Source organism: Oncorhynchus kisutch, linkage group LG4, assembly GCF_002021735.2.
Source record: "Oncorhynchus kisutch isolate 150728-3 linkage group LG4, Okis_V2, whole genome shotgun sequence".
In the NCBI taxonomy this organism is placed as follows: domain Eukaryota; kingdom Metazoa; phylum Chordata; class Actinopteri; order Salmoniformes; family Salmonidae; genus Oncorhynchus; species Oncorhynchus kisutch.
In genome coordinates, this window is record NC_034177.2 from 63,299,455 (window position 1) to 63,318,976 (window position 19,522).

A 19,522-nucleotide genomic window follows, 5' to 3' on the forward strand; every position below is an offset into this window, starting at 1 on the left:
ACACACACACACACACACACACACACACACACACACACACACACACACACTTTCCCATCTCTATCCAGGCCTGACCGGCCAGTCTCATCTCTGATCCCCCCTAGTGTCTTTATTGACTGACTGCCCAAGCCCCCAGATCATTGTTCCCTAGATAAACTGTAAGTCTAAATCTATCCCCTTGGAGCGTCTGATTAGTAGCACGTCACAGACCTGGAGGTTTAATCCAGATCTTGGACTAGAATAGAGCCAAGGGGAGGGAGGGGCCAGGGCTGGAGGCAGGTTGGATTTGAAGGCTGAGTGCCACCAGGCATGTACCCCAGGCTAATCCCGCCTTAAATAGCCCCAGGTAGGGATCTAGGGCAGCGCAGTTAACACCATGGGAGCGCTCTGAGCTGGCACACTGTCCAACACACTCCTGGACGTGCCACACACACAGGAGGAGCAGGGAGAGGACTTTTCGGAACTTATCTAGAGTGGATCCTTGGACTATAGCTGGTCCAGGATGAACTTTGCCGCCCAGTTCATCTACGCCAACTACGCCGGTGATGGATCGCCCAGGAGAGTGGGATTCAACGACAGTGAGAATGACCCCTTCTGGCAGAGGTGGGACACTACAGATTCATCCCCCACCCAGTTTACCCTACTAGACACAGAGGGATTCCCTACCTCAGCACCCCCCCCCCGCCCCCCCCTCACCCCGAGGAGCCCCCAAAGCCTCCAGCTGTAGTGACTCCTGTAGTGATTCCTGCTGTGACTCCTGTAGCGCCTCATTCCCCTTCATTCTTCCCCTGCACCGCCTCTTCTCTCTACCCAAGGTCAACCAAGCCCGCCAGTCACAACCTTAACCCTCCACCATCTTCCTTCTCCTTCTTTCCGTGCCTAAAACAAATCTACCAAGTCATCTACATCCACCAGTAAACCACTGCCTCATCATCCAGCATCTCCTGTCCCCAAATCTAAAGCCTCTAAAGCCCTCTCTGATCCCCATCCTTCTCCACTTGAACCAGCCTCTCCACCCCATCGAGCCTCCCCTGCTCCTGCTCCTGCTCTCCCCTGGTCCACAGTACCTGGCGCCACAATGGAAACTTAAAGTGTAGTTCAATTCTACCAGCTGGTTTGAATCATACCATGCAGTCTATCCATTTCAGCAGTGAATATTGTGAGCAAAATCTAGGTCTATTAGGTCTATTACCTAATGGTTAATGTCAGTCTCTCCTCAACATTATAAAGTAAATTATACTGTCAATTTTCTATGACTGCATGCATTAGGTGTTAAAAATGATTCCTACAGTTGTGTCAAGTTTGCTTGACACAACTGGGTGGTGGATCATTCTTGAAACACACAGGAAACGTATGAGTGTGAAAAACGCAGCAGCGTTGCAATTCTTGACACAAACCGGTGAGCCTGGCAGCTACTACCACACCCCGTTCAAAGGCACTTAAATCTTTTGTCTTGCCCATTCACCCTCTAAATGGCGCACCTACACAATACGTCTCAATTGTCTCAAGGCTTAAAAATCCTTCTTTAACCTGTCTCTTCCCCTTCATCTACACTACGCTATATTTTGATAACACTTTACAAGACACCCAGCGTAATAACACGGTCATAACCATGACATTATGTCACAACAGCTGACATTAGTTGTCATAACCTGTCATAATATGGTGATAACACTGTCATGACCCATATATTTAGACCTGTTGTGACATCTATCTACCACCATAGTTATTTTATGGCTGGTTATGACACCTACATAAGAGTGTAAAAACCCACAAAACCGACTACAAAACCGACTACAAGGCAAAACATTCCGAAACACCGTAACCTAAAGTACATGTCAACAGTATGTTTGTTAAGTGTGTGTGTATGTATATATATCTCTTAATTTATTTTTATTTTTATTGACCATATTAAATTAACATTTTAATTGTACACACGTTAATGTCAGACAAGCACCTTCCCTAATGCACTGTTGATGATGCAGGATGAATGCAGGATAAGATTTCAGGAGCAGGAACACCATCTTTGTACGTGATTGGCCTATCTGGCTTATATGATTATGATGGTCATAATGCTTCTTGACAGTGTCATAAAGTGACGTAGGCCTATCTGGCTTATGTGATTATGATGGTCATAATGCTTCTTGACAGTGTCATAAAGTGACGTAGGCCTATCTGGCTTATGTGATTATGATGGTCATAATGCTTCTTGACAGTGTTATAAAGTGACGTAGGCCTATCTGGCTTATGTGATTATGATGGTCATAATGCTTCTTGACAGTGTCATAAAGTGTATTTTCTTAGTCCAAGTAAAGTGACACAGGATGGTCATAATGCTTCTTGACTGTGTTATAAAGTGTGTTTTCTACAAGTTATTTAAAATAGGATGAGAAAAAACATGACTGTAAAGAATTGATTACAACAACAACAAAGGATTTAAGAAACAAACTTTCAAACGAAAATATACTTCTTGGCAGGGAAAAAGTCATTGGAATTAAATGTGAGTTTTGACACTTATGTAGGTGTCATAACCAACCATTCAACCAATCCTTCCAACCATTCCCTAACCTTAGAGCCGTGTGTGTGTGTGTGTGTGTGTGTGTGTGTGTGTGTGTGTGTGTGTGTATGTGTGTGTGTGTGTGTGTGTGTATGAGAGCGGGTGTGCGTGCTTGAATGTGTGTGGTTAATAGGCCAAAACTCTGGTAATCATAAGGGACACCCTGGTGTACCTGGACATTGAAGGATCTGTGTAGATGATCTTCTAGTGTACAAAGAACAAGGTCACTGCCATTCCTCCCAGATAATGTAAAGCAGTGGCTTATTCCCACGTGTTCTCACACACACGTACAAACCTTACTCCCAAAACCTCCCCCCAGTCTATCAGAAGGCAAGGTGAACCGATTACCATATTATTTCCTATTAAATTCTTTCAGAAACAGAAATGATAAGGGTTAGGGCTCAATTTGGAATTTCGAAATTCTCTCCTCCTGCTCACTCTCGTCACTCTACACTATTAGAAAAAAAGGTGCCATCTAGAACCTAAAAGGGTTCTTTGGCTGACCCCATAGTAGAAGAACCCATTTTGGTTCCAGGTAGAACACTTTTGGTTCCAGGTGGAACCCTTGTGGCTTCCATCTGGGACCTTTTCCACAGAGGGTTCTAGATGGAACCAAAAAATGGTCATACCTGGAACCAAAAAGGGTTATCCTACGGGGATAGCCGAAGAACCCTTTTGGAACCCTTTTTTTCTGAGAGATTGCAGCCCATTGCTAAGAGTGTTGACCTGAAATGCATGTGTATAACGGTAAGAGCTTTATCCAACACTACAGAAACCCAACCACTACTCTTCAAGCCCTGTTTCTCTCCCTCTCTCCACCAGCGAGGAGCAGCGTCTTGGGCCAACTAAACAGGGCTGCTCCACCTCCTCCAAGAGTACCTGCAACAAGGACGCCCCCGTCTGTAACGGGGTTGCGGGCTGGCGGCCCACCCTCATCCACCCAGAGCGCCTGAAGGACTTTGGTATTGAGGAGGAGGAGTGCCTCAATGGGGAAGTCAAAACGTTTGAGACCAAGGTGGTGGGCGCCCCTGAGATCCAGCTAATGGACCCACCCAAGACTAACAAGAAGAGAGGCAGCGAGCGCAAAGCAGTCCCACCACCCAAGCCTGAGTACCTCCGCTCCGAGGACATCAGTGCTGCAGCCTTCAAAATCCAGTCAGCGATGCAGAAGACCCCTTGTACGGTATGCCAACTCCAGTTCAGAGCCTTCTGTACACCCTTGGAAATAAGGTACTACCTATAACCATAAAGGGTTCTTTGGAAGTCCCCAGCCTGTAGGAGTCTAGGAGAACCAATTTGTATCCAGGTAAAACCTTTTTACCAAAGGGTTCTTAAAAATGGTTATTTTGTGGAGGGACGGTCAAAGAACCTTTTTATTCTAGGTAGTAGTTTGTTTTCTAAAAGTAAATACTTTAGATGATGGCTCCTGCTTCATGCAGAAGCTTATTCACATTCTGCTTCTTTACATTCTGCTTCTTTGTGTTCCCAGTACTCCAGACTGTCCAAACAGTATGGCATGGAGATCTTCCTAAAGAAGGAGCTCCTCCACTACACAGGCTCCGTAAAGGAGAGAGGCGTTTTATACCTACTCACCTCCCTCAACCAGGTATGAATCCCAATGCATTTCCCAAATCATCCCAGCTGGGGAACAGCTCATTTATCAAAACAAGTAACCGACAAGCTAACAAGTAGCTAACACATAGGGTTGCAAAATTCCTGGAACTTTCAATAAATTACCTGTTTTTCTCAAAATCCCAGTTGGACGAGTCCCGGAATCAGGAGGGAATAGGCAGGAAATCCGGAATTTTCCAAATCCCAATTTCGGAAAAACCGGGGAATTTATTGAAGGTTCCAGGAATTCTGCAACCCTGCTAACAAGAAGCCAACAAGAAGCTAACAAGCAAAATAAATAATAATCACTTGATCAGTTAGCTAACTCCTATCCCTCTCCACAGGAGCAGCAGAAGAAGGGGGTGATCGTAGCTAAAGACTGTAGCTTCTCCATGGCCGTGGCTCACCATGCGGTGGAGTTGAGGATCCCAGTGTTTGTCATCATGCCAGCCAGCTGTGCCCAGCCCCACCTCAGGGTGTACCGAGACTACGGCGCCATGGTCATCTCCTATGGTAGTACCGCCAGGGACTCCCTGAACCACGCCCGCCACCTGGCCAAGGAGAACGGATACCTCTGCCTGGAAGAGTACGTTACCTTGGAGATAGACTGCTTTGGTGGTTACCCCACATAGATGGGTGCCAGTCCCATAGCTCTCCTTTGTCTCAAAACATGTACTCTACAGTGGGGACAATGTGGCCCTGGTACATGGACACATGGTTATATTGTATCTCTCTCTGTCTTTCTATTTTCTCTCTTCCTCTTCTATCTCTCTCAGGGATGATAGTGCTGTGTACTTAGCAGGGCTGGGCACAGTAGGCATGGAGATCTATGAGCAGGTGCCCAAACTAGATGCAGTCATTGTGCCCACAGGTGGGCAGTGTAGTCTACTGGTCAGCACAGCAACAGCCATCAAACACCTCAACTCACGCATCACTGTCATAGTAAGTGTTTCCTCACTCTCAATATTTGTTTAGTGTACTATTGTCACAGTGAGTAAGATGTAGCCATGCTCTCCAAAATCTCCCAAAAGAATATTGGGATTCATGTACCATGTTCTCTTTGACAGGGAGTTGAACCAGAAGGATTCCCGCTGCTACTACAGTCCCTCAAAACAGGCAGCCCAGTGGCTAGTGAACTTTACAACTTCCCCAACAGGAAGCTTTATGGAGGTACTGTGCCCTTGTACCCCTGTAGGCTATCTGAAACCAAACCTACTCCCTGAGATATGGTCTTTCTTTTTCTTGAATAGATCTCAATTGTCATGGCACAACTCACTGAACGCAACTCACTAACGCCTACATCCTGCTCTCTATCCCCAGATCTATTTGAGCACTCACTGGGGACCCACACCTTCCAGCTGGCTAAGAAATATGTGGACAAAGTCGTTACTGTCAGGTACTACATCTCTATGGAAGCGGCGGGTATCTCTCGCCACACATTTGCCATAGTCATAGTTTTCTACATATATGGACATAGACGTACCTCAGTTCCCCAGGGTCGTGAGTGTTTCCAGGACTCTAAATTGGTAGCACTAATGCACCCAACTTTAAAAAGGTTAGAAGCACCAAAGTTTTTAGGAACACCAGAAAAGTGATTAGGCCCATATGAATCCTATCTTGGAGGAGCTATCAAAGATCCCCTTTCCTTTCTTTCAGGGCCATCTTACTGGGCAAGTTACCAGGTTGTTAGCCAGCTAGGTAACATGGGTTAGCGGCCCGCTTGACAGGGTTTATGAAATTATCAAATGTGACCTGAGAATCTGCAGTAGACAGGGAAAAAATGTAGCTCCTGTCATATGAGTTCTACATTTTGAACGGTTTGGGCCAGAGACGAGCAGCTCTATGCGTTGCAAAGGTTCTCACAGGTGGGGTTCTCACAGGTGGGGTTCTCACAGGTGGGGTGCAAAGGGAAGTGAACACTGCCGCTACCTCGCTCTCCAATCAAAGTGCTTGAACTGAGGTGCAAACAGTGTTGAAAAGCAAAAATGTGTCTCTGCCTTAGCCTTTTACAGATAGAAAAGAAGGAAGCTTTTGTATATTTCTACATGGTCTCTAATGGGTTCAGGGACTAATCTCAATGGGAATAAAATGCAAAATATGTGATTAGTCGCAATAATCCAACCAATAGCCGGTCATTTTTAAATATTTAAAAGTCTCCTTTATTTTTGTCTGTAAGACCTAGAAAATATATAAGGGCCGATGTTGGTTAAACGTCTAGTAATAAACAAGCACTTAAGAGTAGCTGAATTTCCTCTCACTCTCACAGATGAGGTGAAATAAAACAATCTATTGACTTTGCTCGCTGCAATATGATACAAATGTAACAACAGCCAGAGCGTAGTGGACAAGAAACACAAATGTAACAACTTAAAAAAAATATATATATATATATATATATATATATATATTTAACCTTTATTTAACTAGGCAAGTCAGTTAAGAACAAATTCTTATTTACAATGACGGCCTAACTTAGCTTGTTGCGCCTAACGACACAAATATAATTTTGCCATTCAATGTATTATCTGGGTAAATATGTTTCCAGACCCACTTCCAGCTCATACAGCTAAATATTTAGGAGCATGTGGGAGCAGGATGGTCTCAAATTAGAGCCCAGAGTGCAGTAGAGTGTTTTGATAATATTATTGTCCTTTAGCACTGTTGTTGTTCTCTCTCTCTCTCTCTCTGAGACTCCCTGACCTCTATCTCTTCTCCTCAGAGAAGAGGACTCTCTGGTAGCCATGCTGAGGTTTCAGGAGTTTGAACGCTCCACAGTGGACACAGAGGGAGCCATGGGACTAGCGGCCATCTTGGCTGGGCAACTACCAGAGCTAAAGGGCAAAAGGTGGGTTTACACACTGTCAGGGTGTTTTTACTGTACTAAACATAGGAGTGAATCCTAAGACTTTGCCTCCCATTGACATACTGTAAATGCATGACTTAATGAAAATTGGACTTAAGTGGAAACTAGGATTCACACCATAGTGTCCAAAATGTAACCTGTTGATATTCCGATGAACTGATTCTGCATCTATCTCCTTGTCTGCCCGCTGCAGGGTAGCTGTGGTGGTTAGCAGTGCTAACATGGAGTTGGACCTGATCAGACAGTGTGTTGACCGTGCCCTGGTTCTGGATGACCGCGTCAGCAAGTTTACAGTGCAGCTGGGGAACTTTCCGGGGGACATGGCCAAGCTACTGGACATGCTGGCAAGAGAGGACATCAAGTGAGCTAAACACTAACAAAATAACAGATAGTTATGACCTATACTGTACATTTGAATATAAATACCCTATTGTATAAGAGGTTGATTTACTCTCTATTTATCTGGAACACACACACACACGTCACACATATCAGTGTTTGGTCATACAGACTGACAATAACCCAGTACTGCCAGAGCTTATTGATCAACAAATTCCTGATATCTGTGCTACATATGGATGGAGATGAGTGTGTATAGTTAGATTACGGTGCGCATATTTAGACAACTCTCTCTTAGTGACCAATCTGTCCATGTGACCCTGTTCCCCCACATCCAATCACGTCAGAATAAGCCACAGGACAGGGGTAGGCTTTAACTGGCAGGATGATCAGTCTGGACATACAAATCCTCTAACACAAAGAACAATGTGAATTTAGTCTGCTCCTCTCTTCCTTCTCATCCACTGTTTCTTTCTCTTGTTGTTTTCATCCTCCATCTCACTATCTCTCTCTCTCTCAGGCTGTTGGATATTTGCCACCGGAGGCACAGTGACAAAGGCGATCTCTTCAAGGCCCAGGTACGACAGCATTAGCCTTCATCCCACCTCCCTCACCTCTTCCCCCCGACATCCACTCAACTGCTTCTCCAATTTTTTATTTATTTTTTATTTTACCTTTATTTAACCAGGTAGGCAAGTTGAGAACAAGTTCTCATTTACAATTGCGACCTGGCCGGGCAATGACTGTACATATGACTGTACATATTGCGACCTGACCTGGCAATGACTGTACATATGAAGCGTTTCTCACACTGCCGCTGCAAATGAAACCCTGGCTCGTTGCCGCTGTGTTGGCAGTGCAGGGTGGTGTGAGAAAAGAGGTGGATTCCGGGTACAGTGCTGCTAGACAATGTGTCAATATGTGATTGATTTGGAAGTGGTTTATGACTCAGAATTTCTGATTGAGACGTTGCCTACTAATGTCATGCCTAATATAAAGTTCTAGATGTGTGATGTCAACTGACTGTAAAGTTGGTAGCTGTAAAATAATTTATGTAAAGGTAAAGGTAGAATACTATGTTACCATAATGTAGCAGATTAAGGATAGTCATAGAATTCAGACAGACTGGAGTCAATTGGGATTTCAGGTGTGTTGGGAGCGTGTTGGGTTGCAGGTTGACATAAAGTCCAGTCAACTTTGTTCTAAGGGCAGAAAGAATCTGATAGGTTTAGGGCAGCACAAATCTATTTCTTGAACTATATTGTTGGTTAATGAGCATTTCACGGTAAGGTCTTCCCCTGTTTTATTCGGCGCATGTGACAAATAAAAATTGATTTGATTTATGTCATCAAAAAAAGCATAACCTTCATAATTTATAAAGGTCATGTTAACTGACTGATATTATCTCATAGAATTTATAAGATCTCCTAAGCCTGTTACCTCAGACCTTATTTTTGGCATTTATCCCAAAAACGCTATTCTTTCCCCATTTATTTTCCCTGTAGGAATGGTTGAAAGAACCATTCATTTTTTAGGACTACAAGCTGGTGGGCTCTAACATTTGATGGGGAATATTTAAACAATGCTATGTAACCTAATGTCTAGAAGTAAAACAATATTCAAAATTCTAAAGGTTGACCTAACTCTAAAGATATGGGTGGAGTTTAACAGATGCACAACTTTTGAAAACATGGCGCAGGTTAGAACTCAGAATCTTGTAAATAAAACTTTCATTTACATGTTGAATTGATTTGAAATCATTATTGTGCTACAGTAGTCAGACAAATGTGACAATATCTCTACGGTACAAATCAAATCAAATGTATTTATATAGCCCTTCGTACATCAGCTGATATCTCAAAGTGCTGTACAGAAACCCAGCCTAAAACCCCAAACAGCAAGCAATGCAGGTGTAGAAGCACGGTGGCTAGGAAAAACTCCCTAGAAAGGCCAAAACCTAGGAAGAAACCTAGAGAGGAACCAGGCTATGTGGGGTGGCCAGTCCTCTTCTGGCTGTGCCGGGTGGAGCTTATAACAGAACATGGTCAAGATGTTCAAATGTTCATAAATGACCAGCATGGTCAAATAATAATAATCACAGGCAGAACAGTTGAAACTGGAGCAGCAGCACGACCAGGTGGACTGGGGACAGCAAGGAGTCATCATGCCAGGTAGTCCTGAGGCATGGTCCTAGGGCTCAGGTCCTCTGAGAGAGAGAAAGAAAGAGAAAATTAGAGAGAGCATACTTAAATTCACACAGGACACCGGATAGGACAGGAGAACTACTCCAGATATAACAAACTGACCCTAGCCTGAAGTCTGTCCTTATGGCCTATAAGTAGTTTGACCCAAACTAACATTTCTGCCCCAATGGCAGCATAAACTGTAACTTGCTAGCTATTTCTATTTTATGATTCAACATTAGTAGGAGATAGCATTTTACGTTTCTGCCCCCAGGGAAGCATAACTGTCCATTCACATTTTTCAGTTTAAATGGCTTATTCAGTTAAATATTTTGATAAAGTGTGATCTGATTAACTAGTATATTTGAGACCTAGCTAGTTATATTATATGACTCAACATTAGTAAGAGATAGCTAGCCAACTAACACTGTTTAGCCTAGATATATTTACTCGGCTGCCCCCGGGGCAGCATCAAATCAAAACAAATTTTATTTGTCACATACACATGGTTAGCAGATGTTAATAATGCGAGTGTAGCGAAATGCTTGTGCTTCTAGTTCCAACAATGCAGTAATTTCCAACGAGTAATCTAGCTAACAATTCCAAAACTACTACCTTATACACACAAGTGTAAAGGGTTTTTTAAAGGTTATATAGCTTATTCAATAAAGCAAATGTTAGCTGACTTACTATATATATTAGCTAGCGCTATCTATTTAATCAGCATGAGTAGTTAAAAAGGTTAGCTAGCAAGCGTGCTCTGATTAGTTTAGCATGTTGCTGCTATCTTGCTACATTTGTGTTTGCCTCAAGTCAGGAGACAAGTTGAATTTTATAGATATTGTCACGTCTGACTACTGTAATACAATAATGATTTCAAAATGTTATTAAAGTTGCATTTACAAGATTCTGAGTTCTAACCTGCGCTATACGGGCACAAGGCGAGACCCAAATGCAGACACAGGAGGCAGATGGTAGAGCTTCGATATTTATTATAACAAAGGGAGTAGGCAAAGGCAGGTGGGGGACAGGCGAGAGTTCATATACCAGGTCAGGCAGGTGGGTTCAGAGTCAGGACAGGCAAAGGTCGAAACCAGGAGGACGAGAAACAAACTGACTGGGGAAAAATAGGAGCAAGGAAAAACGCTGGTTGACTTGGCAAACAAGACGAACTCGCGAGAGTTCAGGAAACAGGGATATATAATAAGCGACACTGGGAGGGGGTAGAGACAATCACAAGGACAGGTGAACCAGATCAGGGTGTGACACTAACCCATTGACCTTTTAGAAACCAATCAGATTATTTCTGCCCTTAGAAATAAATTGACTACATATTATGTCAATCTGCTGTTGGCAGGACAGATGCTACAACCACATAGCAATGGTACGTTCTAAACATGTATGAGAGGGTCAATGTATAATTAGTTTAGACACTCCATTGTTTGTATACAGTTGACGGAGAGTCTGTGTATGTAGCACTATCAGTGAAAGATTATTAGGATTAAATCTGTGTTGTGTGCCCACAGGTGGAGTGTGTAGTGGAGACCAGGGATAAGACACAGAGCACTCAGCTCCGCAGGATACTTTCTGAGCGCTACCCAACACTACACTGGCTGTACCGGTGATCAACACTTGTCATGGCTCTCAATCTGACCATCCACACACACACATGTACAGTACCAGACAAAAGTTTGGACACACCTACTCATTCAAGGGTTTTTATTTATTTGTACTATTTTCTACATTGTAGAATAATAGTGAATACATCAAAACTATGAAATAACACATGGAATCATGTAGTAACCAAAAAAGTGTTGTGTTGAATGCCAAGAGTGTGCAAAGCTGTCAAGGCAAAGGGTGTTTACTTAAATAAATCAAAATACATTTTAGATTTTTCAAACACTTTTTTGGTTACTACATGATTCCAAGTGTTATTTCATAGTTTTGATGTCTTCACTATTATTCTACAATGTAGAAAATAGTAAAAATAAAGAATAACCCTTGAATGAATAGGTGTGTCCAAACTTTTGACTGGTACTGTATGTACGCACATGCACGTCACACCCACACTGAAACAGAAACTTTGTGAATATGTATCCAAACTAACACATAATACATGCATTGAAATCTTTGCTGCAGAGAGGAGATAAAATTAAATATGGAAATACATGGCATTTACTGCATATTCTGTTATTAGGGAGCTCATGTGGTACTTTTAGGCCAGTATCACGGACACAGATTAAGCTCAGCTAGTCCTGGACTAAAAATCTATTTCAATGGAGATTCTCCATTGAGCATACTTTTTAGTCTGGAACTAGGCTTAATCTGTGCCTCAAACAGGCCCGTTGAGTGTGATAATGATTAACATTGACATTCCAGTGGGTCACGCCAGTGCATAAGCTACTGTCCGACAGTCTACTCATGGTTAGCCCCTAGTTAGGAGCTAGCGTTTTAATGTGGTTTCTCCTTACAAACCACTACTGTTCCATTGACAGAAATAATAACACATTAAGTATATAGTATTTTCAATACACATTGTTTTTGAATTGTTGTACATATCTATATAACAACAGGGGCAGTGTCAATCATCACAATTATGTTCTGGAAATAAAAGATGATGATAATGATGTATTCAACAATTTGTCTTCGTAATTTTAATATCCAGTAAAGATGAGATAGGATCAGGTAAGGTCAGCCAATAGGATCAACTGCACAACACGTTATTCATAGCTGTGTTAGAGCATCTGCTTACCATCTACCCATCAATGAATTAGATTGTGGGAACTAAAGAAAGTCGGCCAACGGTTCCTTGTATAGAATCAGACCTGATCCTCTTACTCCCACTCCCTGTTGAGAGAGAGGATGAGAGAGAGAGATCTTGAAATTAAAGTTACCTCATAGTTCAGAAGATGACATCTCGTTGATTTAATGATTGGAGACAGCGCCAGAGGAGAGATGGGACGATTAAGAAAGGCTAATTCCTAAATTCGTTAGCAGAGAACATTCTGACCCCGCCGTGCTACTTTGGCCTGGTCAGTACTAAGAAACTTTGGCCTGGTCAGTACTAAGAAACAGTTTTTCACACACGACAGTGTCCAGGGTTTATCTAGAAAGGTGCAACAAACAGAAAACATCCAGTAGTAGTGGCAGTCCTGTGGGCGAAAACAGCTCGTTGATGAGAGGTCGAAGGAGAATGGTAAGAATCGTGCTAGCTAACAGGCGGGCCACAAATAGGCAAATAACAGCGCATTACAACAGTGGTGTGCAGAACGACATCTCGGAATGCAGAACTCGTCAGTCCTTGTCACAGATGGGCTGTTGCAGCTGATGAACACACCGGGTTCCACTCCTATCGGCGGAAAAACAAGAAGCCGTCAGGGATTTTAGAACTACTTCAGATAAGGTCTGTGTTTTGTGTAGGCTTACCCTGGCATGACATTTTGATAACCGTGCAAATCTCTCTTGGACAAGGTAACTTTTATCAATATGAACAGGTTCTGTAATTATCCCCCCTAAAATGAAATGCTCATTAGCCACTAATGTGGCTATCATACAGAACTACACATCCTGTTGCAAGCTCTGATGTCATCCCTAAAGGTACATTTCTCCATGCAAACTCTTATTGGCAAGTAGCAAGTAAACTAGCAAGTAGATATTATAGCCTTTTTAGTTTCTCGTGTAAATAACTTCAATAGTGTACTTCTCATGTGTATTCATGTTTAGCATTTTTCAAATTACCTAGCTAGCTACCTTGGCATTTTTTTATTACTATAATTGTTTTAATTACCCTCTGGCCTTTGTAGTGAACTAGCTAACCTTAGGTATCTCCGATCACAAGCAAGGATGGTTCTGTGCTATGTACCAGATTGTAACCACTACTCCGATAAGCACACAAGTGCATTTTATTGTTTTCCGACCTCTGTAATCGAGAGGTGTCGCTGGAGCTGTGTGATAAGGTAAGCCCTGTTTACTAGCTGCTAACAAGCTATTATGGTTAGGTCAAATATCTGTGGGTAGCTAGGTACTTATCAAATCAAATTTAAATTAATCACATACACATGGTTAGCAGATGTTAATGCGAGAGTAACGAAATGCTTGTGCTTCTAGTTCCGATCATGCAGTAATATCTAACAAGTAATATAACCTAACAATTTTACAACTACCTTATACACACACAAGTGTAAAGGAATGAATACAAATATGTACATAAAAAATATATGAAGAAGTGATGCCCGAACGGCATAGGCAAGATGCAGTTGATGGTATAGAGTACAGTATATCCATATGTGATGAGTAATGTAGGGTATGAAAACATTATATATAAAGTGGCATTGTTTAAAGTGGCTAGTGACACATTTAATTACATCAAGATGGCAAGATGCAGTAGATGGTATAGCGTACAATATATACATATGATATGAGTAATGTAGGGTATGTAAACATGATATAAAGTGGATAGTGATAAATTGATTACATCAATTTTTCCATTATTAAAGTGGCTAGAGTTGAGTCAGTATGATGGCAGCAGCCACTCAATGTTAGTGATGGCTGTTTAACAGTCTGATGGCCTTGAGATAGAAGCTGTTTTTCAGTCTTTTGGTCCCCGCTTTGATGCCCCTGTACTGACCTCGCCTTCTGGATGATAGCAGGGTGAAGAGGTAGTGGCTCGGGTGGTTGTTGTCCTTGATGATCTTTTTGGCCTTCCTGTGACATCGGGTGGTGTAGGTGTCCTGGAGGGCAGGTAGTTTTCCCCCGGTGATGCGTTGTGCAGACCTCACTACCCTCTGGAGAGCCTTACGATTGTGGGCGGGTCAGTTGTCGTACCAGGCAGTGATACAGGATGCTCTCGATTGTGCATCTGTAAAAGTTTGAGAGTGTTTTTGGTGACAAGCCGAATTTCTTCAGTCTCCTGTACAACACATTACCTTCCTTACAAGTAAAAAGAAAAGCAGCATAGGACAGCATAATGACTGTTGGGACCTTTTTATTGACAAGTCTTTAGTGAGGTAGCCAGCTAGGTAACATTAGCTCCCGGTTTGTGTAGTCATACTTTTTCACGTGGTGGCATGCTAGATAGTGTTGGCCCACCAGGGAAGGGATATTTTGTAAATATTAGCTAGCTAACGTTACCTTTTGTGCACAGACTTGCTAGCTAACGTTAGGCCGGCACCATGGCAAGGATAGTTGTTAGATAGCATGTTACCACACACAAATTCTGACTACACGAACGGTGAGCTAATGTTAACTAGCTAAATACTGCCTGGTGGGCTAACTAGTTAAGCACCTTGGTTGGCTAGTTAGCTACATTAGCTCAAGTTGGCTAGCCATCTCACAAAGGACTTGTGGGCTCAATGTTTTCCCCACACAATGCATCTGTTGTACATGACTAATCAAATTACTTGTGAAGTCAGTTATACATGTCAGCAGGGATGGAAATTAAGCTAGCCCGAGACTAGTACTTTTCAGACTGGGCTAGTAGACAATGTGACAAACTAGCCTGACAGCAGTAAAAATAACCAGCATTTGGACAAGCCCTTTGTGAACAAGCCATCTAGTTAATGTTAGCTCACGGTTTGTGTAGTCATACTTTCTCACGTGGTGACATGCTAACTTACGTTAGCCCACCAGGGCAGGGATTTAGCTAGTTAAATCTTGCCTGGTGGGCTAACTAGTTAGGCACATTGGTTGGCTACATTAGCTAACGTTGCATAGTATCTCACCGTGGTGTAGTCTGACTTTCCCGAAAGGCCTAATGTGAGAATGTGCCTGTTGTTAAGGGTTACGTCAATCATATATGGTATCAGATTAAATATGACATTGAGTCACCGATTGTATACTATGTACTTTTTATTAGCTAAGCAATAAGTGGTAAATGCAATTTTCGTATATACGGGTTCGCTGTAACACCATGCAGGGTAGAACAGAGAACTGACTTGTTCCTGACAAAGTTATTATAATATATTCTGACAGAAGTAGTTCCTGCTTCTGAGCCGGTATGTCACAGAGTAGAGACTGGGCGGGGTTTAAACTCACTCAGCCTATCGTTGATTGTTGGCGCCAGAGCTGGTCCCAGCCCCCTAGGTGCTTCAGCGGTCAGTCGTTGTAGTTGTGTAGAATATCCATGCGCCCATGCTCGATACAGTTATCACACACCTGGCTCCTGTTATCTAACAAAAGACTGTTTGTTCTCGCAACACTACGTTCTGAATGTGCCCCCACAACTCATTGCACAGTTCCTGTCTTCATGTTATTCTGTATTTTTCCATCATGAGAAAGGCCCATGGCCCTGAAACTGTTAACAATGTCTCAAGTCAGCTATGTTGCATAACACATACACCCACACAAGCCAACAGTTTAAATTTTGCAGACGATCCCCCTTATCACTGTCGGACCTTCTCAGTGAACTCACGGCTGAGGGTTTTAACTTACCTCTTGAGAATTAAAATCACAAGTCCAGTAGTATAGCTAATCGCAATACATCCTCTTCTTGCAAATAGTATCCTAGACTATCCTAATCATCTAGTTGAGCATTCCAGATAATTCCTTCATCCCTGCCAAAATGTCCCATCCACATAGTAGGATTTTGGATGTGTAGATAGACCAAAGCCCAGTCTATTTTACCATTAATACAGTCAAGTCTATTAATTAATATTTAACCTTTATTTAACTATGGGTTGTGGTATTTTAATATACATTTTACCAATTTAGTAATCAATTTAACTTGCTAGTAAAAAAAAAAAAATGTGTCTTTCAGATGGGCGGACTGGAAAACCAGTGACAACTTTCGGCTCTGCAGCTACCATTTTCCGGTGGGAAAGAAAAATGTACCTGTATTTACAAGAAAAGCTATCTATCTCATCCACCATGGCAGAATAAGAAGTTCCAGACTGTTGATTGGGAAACAAGAACAAATTATGAGCCATGAGGATTGGGTGTTGAGCGACCACTTGTCACATTGTCCAAGGTGGATGGAAATGGACATCCTGTGCCAGTGTGATCTGAACGCAAGCGTCCTGGTGTCCCTTTTATTTGATTTATTTTATCTTTATTTAACTATTCAAGTCAGTTAAGAACAAATTCTTATTTACAATGTGGGCCTAACAAAAGGCATCCTGTGGGGACTGGGGCCTGGGATTAAATAAATATAACAAAAATATAATATTTTATAAACTTTTCACGAGGACAAGTTTGATAACTTGGGATTTTATCACTTGACATATTTTTATTTATTTTTTATTTCACCTTTATTTAACCAGGTAGGCAAGTTTACACATTTACAATTGCGACCTGGCCAAGATAAAGCAAAGCAGTTCGACACATACAACAACACAGAGTTACACATGGAGTAAAACAAACATACAGTCAATAATACAGTAGAAAAATAAGTCTATATACAATGTGAGAAAATGAGGTGAGATAAGGGAGGTAAAGGCAAAACAAAGGCCATGGTGGTGAAGTAAATACAATATAGCAAGTAAAACACTAGAATGGTAGATTTGCAGTGGAAGAATGTGCAAAGTAGAAATAAAAATACCTAGGTATTTGTAGTTGTCCATGTATTCTAAGTCAGAGCCGTCCAGAGTAGTGATGTTGGACAGGCGGGCAGGTGCAGGCAGCGATCGGTTGAAGAGCATGCATTTAGTTTTACTTGTATTTAAGAGCAATTGGAGACCACGGAAGGAGAGTTGTATGGCATTGAAGCTTGCCTGGAGGGTTGTTAACACAGTGTCCAAAGAAGGGCCAGAAGTATACAGAATGGTGTCGTCTGCATAGAGGTGGATCAGAGACTCACCAGCAGCAAGCGCGACATCATTGATGTATACAGAGAAGAGAGTCGGTGGCAACAATTTCGGCAGATCATTTTAGAAAGAAAGGGTCCATATTGTCTAGCCCGGCTGATTTGTAGGGGTCCAGATTTTGCAGCTCTTTCAGAACATCAGCTGACTGGATTTGGGAGAGGGAGAAATGGGGAAGGCTTGGGCGAGTTGCTGGGGGGGGCACTCCGAATAAATACTGTGCCTTTGAAGATCCGCCTCTGGTCATGAAACTACAGTACAGGCTGGATGTCTAAACAAAGTCAATTCTTAAGATCAATAGATTTTTAGATTCATTCTCATCAATGACAACATTCTAGAACTGAGTTATCACTCACCTAAGTCTGGTATCCAGGGTAATCTGGTTAATGATTATATAATTGATTAAGTGGCTCTTTCCTTGTAGAATGTTGACAGCCGTATAGAACATATTGTATTGCTAAGATGCTCAAACTTAACTTAATAGCTACTCACCGACACAGGATGACCTTTATCCCTTATACTGACCAAACCAGTAAGTTGCCCCTCGCTATTGCTGCACTTCTCATCATGGCCAGTCTTCGCCCCCTTTTATACTTATGCTCATCCTTGAAAAATGACATAAGGTCTGAAAGACACAAAAGTCGACATGCTGTACAAACAATTATCTAGGCTAATGATTTGTTGATCTACTGCTCTAACTAGCTAGCTAAGGTGTAGTCAGTGGCTAGCTAAGACCGAGATGGGACGGAAGAAGTTCAACACTATTCAATTAATTTCAATACAGCATATGGATTCATCATGGATTGGGGACAGGTCTCTGATCACGCTGGTGAACAGTAGCTGAAAGTGTCGGATAGAGATGATGTGCAGGAGCTTCCTGCAGGAATTTGTAGTCTTGCTAAGGTCTTCTCTGTTGCTAATTAGCATTTCATTTTTTTTTTGAGTACATATTGATAAAACTCACCTTGTCAGAGCGAATTACACGCTTTGTAAAAAACGTCAGGCCTAGGTAAGCCAACACCAAACAAATACTTAGTTTGAAGTGTTTATAAAATTCACGATGTGAAAAATGAATGGTGAAAAAACGACTGGAACAATTTCTGTGTTTGACCGCTAGGTTTTATGGGTATAATGGGTATAATGATGCGTCCACTGTGCCAGAGGGAAAGTGTTCAGACACATGCCACAGTTCTAGCTGGGCTACTAAAATGTTGCAGTGTGGGTTTCGTTTTTAAAGCTTGACAATGAATAACCATAAAACAAAACACCACGCAAAGGAGAAACATGTAGGTCTATTACAGCAACAATTGAGCAGTAGCCTAGGCTGGCTACTCAACTAGGCCTACAAGATATTTTATGTGCACCATACAGCGAAGCTGCATTCAACCGCACAGGTTACCCATGTAATGCAAAAAAAAAAAAAACATGTTTTAAGTGTAGGATAAATGTTACAACAGCCTAGCTACATTTTTGTTATTTGGAGTTATTAAATACTTGTTGAATTCGGGTCACAGCTTATTATGCACATCTGCAAGCACAGGGGCAAAGGCTGGACAAATATCATGTATCTCTCCTTTTGTTTTAATATGTAAAAAATGCTATATACAGCATCCTATGTTTTTAAGTGGACATTATAAAGTGCCATATTTTTTCTAATAAAACAATGGCCAGTTTGGGTTGCAGTTTGTCTGCATGTTTTTAGTTTAAACAAACTAATAAGCTATGTCTGGCCCTTGCGCTGATTGAGTTTGACACCTATAATCGTAACTAACATAATTCTGGAACGCATTAAAACCATCATCACATGTGCGCGTCATACGGTTTTATTTACAACCCATAAAATAGCACGAGTGGCGCAAGGCACTGCATTGCTGTGCCACTAGAGATTTGGGGTTCGAGTCCTAACTCTCGCAGGCGGCGCACAATTGGCACAGCTTTGTCAGGGTTAATGGAGGGCTTGGCCGGGATGGATATCCTTGTCCCATCGCGCACTAGCGACTCCTGTTGCGGACCGGGCGCAGTGCACGCTGACACGTTCCAGGTGTACGTTGTTTCCCCCTCCGGCTGGCTTCCGGGTTAAGTGGTCATCGTGTCAAGAAGAAGCAGCGCGGTTGTGGACTGTAACTACCAATTGGATGAAGGGGTTAAAAAAAAGAAGATCGTTACCAGCATC

At 42.2% G+C, this 19,522-nt stretch overlaps 1 protein-coding gene across 1 annotated transcript; it reads left to right on the forward strand.

Moving 5' to 3' along the window:
• The first annotated feature begins 357 nt into the window (after positions 1-357).
• On the forward strand, positions 358-12,184 carry LOC116374017 (serine racemase-like). The gene is made up of 11 exons (XM_031823390.1): positions 358-603; positions 3,380-3,740; positions 4,047-4,163; positions 4,513-4,754; positions 4,945-5,110; positions 5,236-5,338; positions 5,489-5,564; positions 6,888-7,013; positions 7,225-7,392; positions 7,891-7,948; positions 11,080-12,184. The coding sequence occupies exons 1-11, from the start codon at positions 503-505 to the stop codon at positions 11,176-11,178; spliced, it is 1,617 nt and encodes a 538-aa protein (XP_031679250.1). The 5' UTR covers positions 358-502; the 3' UTR covers positions 11,179-12,184.
• The last annotated feature ends 7,338 nt before the right edge of the window (positions 12,185-19,522 follow it).

What these genes read in the sequence shown, in the direction of transcription:
- LOC116374017 (XM_031823390.1), top strand. Translation starts at nt 503, where the DNA reads ATGAACTTTGCCGCCCAGTTCATCTACGCCAACTACGCCGGTGATGGA. An exon ending in GACAAAGTCGTTACTGTCAG is followed by an intron (nt 5,565 to 6,887) that starts GTACTACATCTC and finishes TCTTCTCCTCAG; the next exon opens with AGAAGAGGACTCTCTGGTAG. An exon ending in GCGATCTCTTCAAGGCCCAG is followed by an intron (nt 7,949 to 11,079) that starts GTACGACAGCAT and finishes GTGTGCCCACAG; the next exon opens with GTGGAGTGTGTAGTGGAGAC.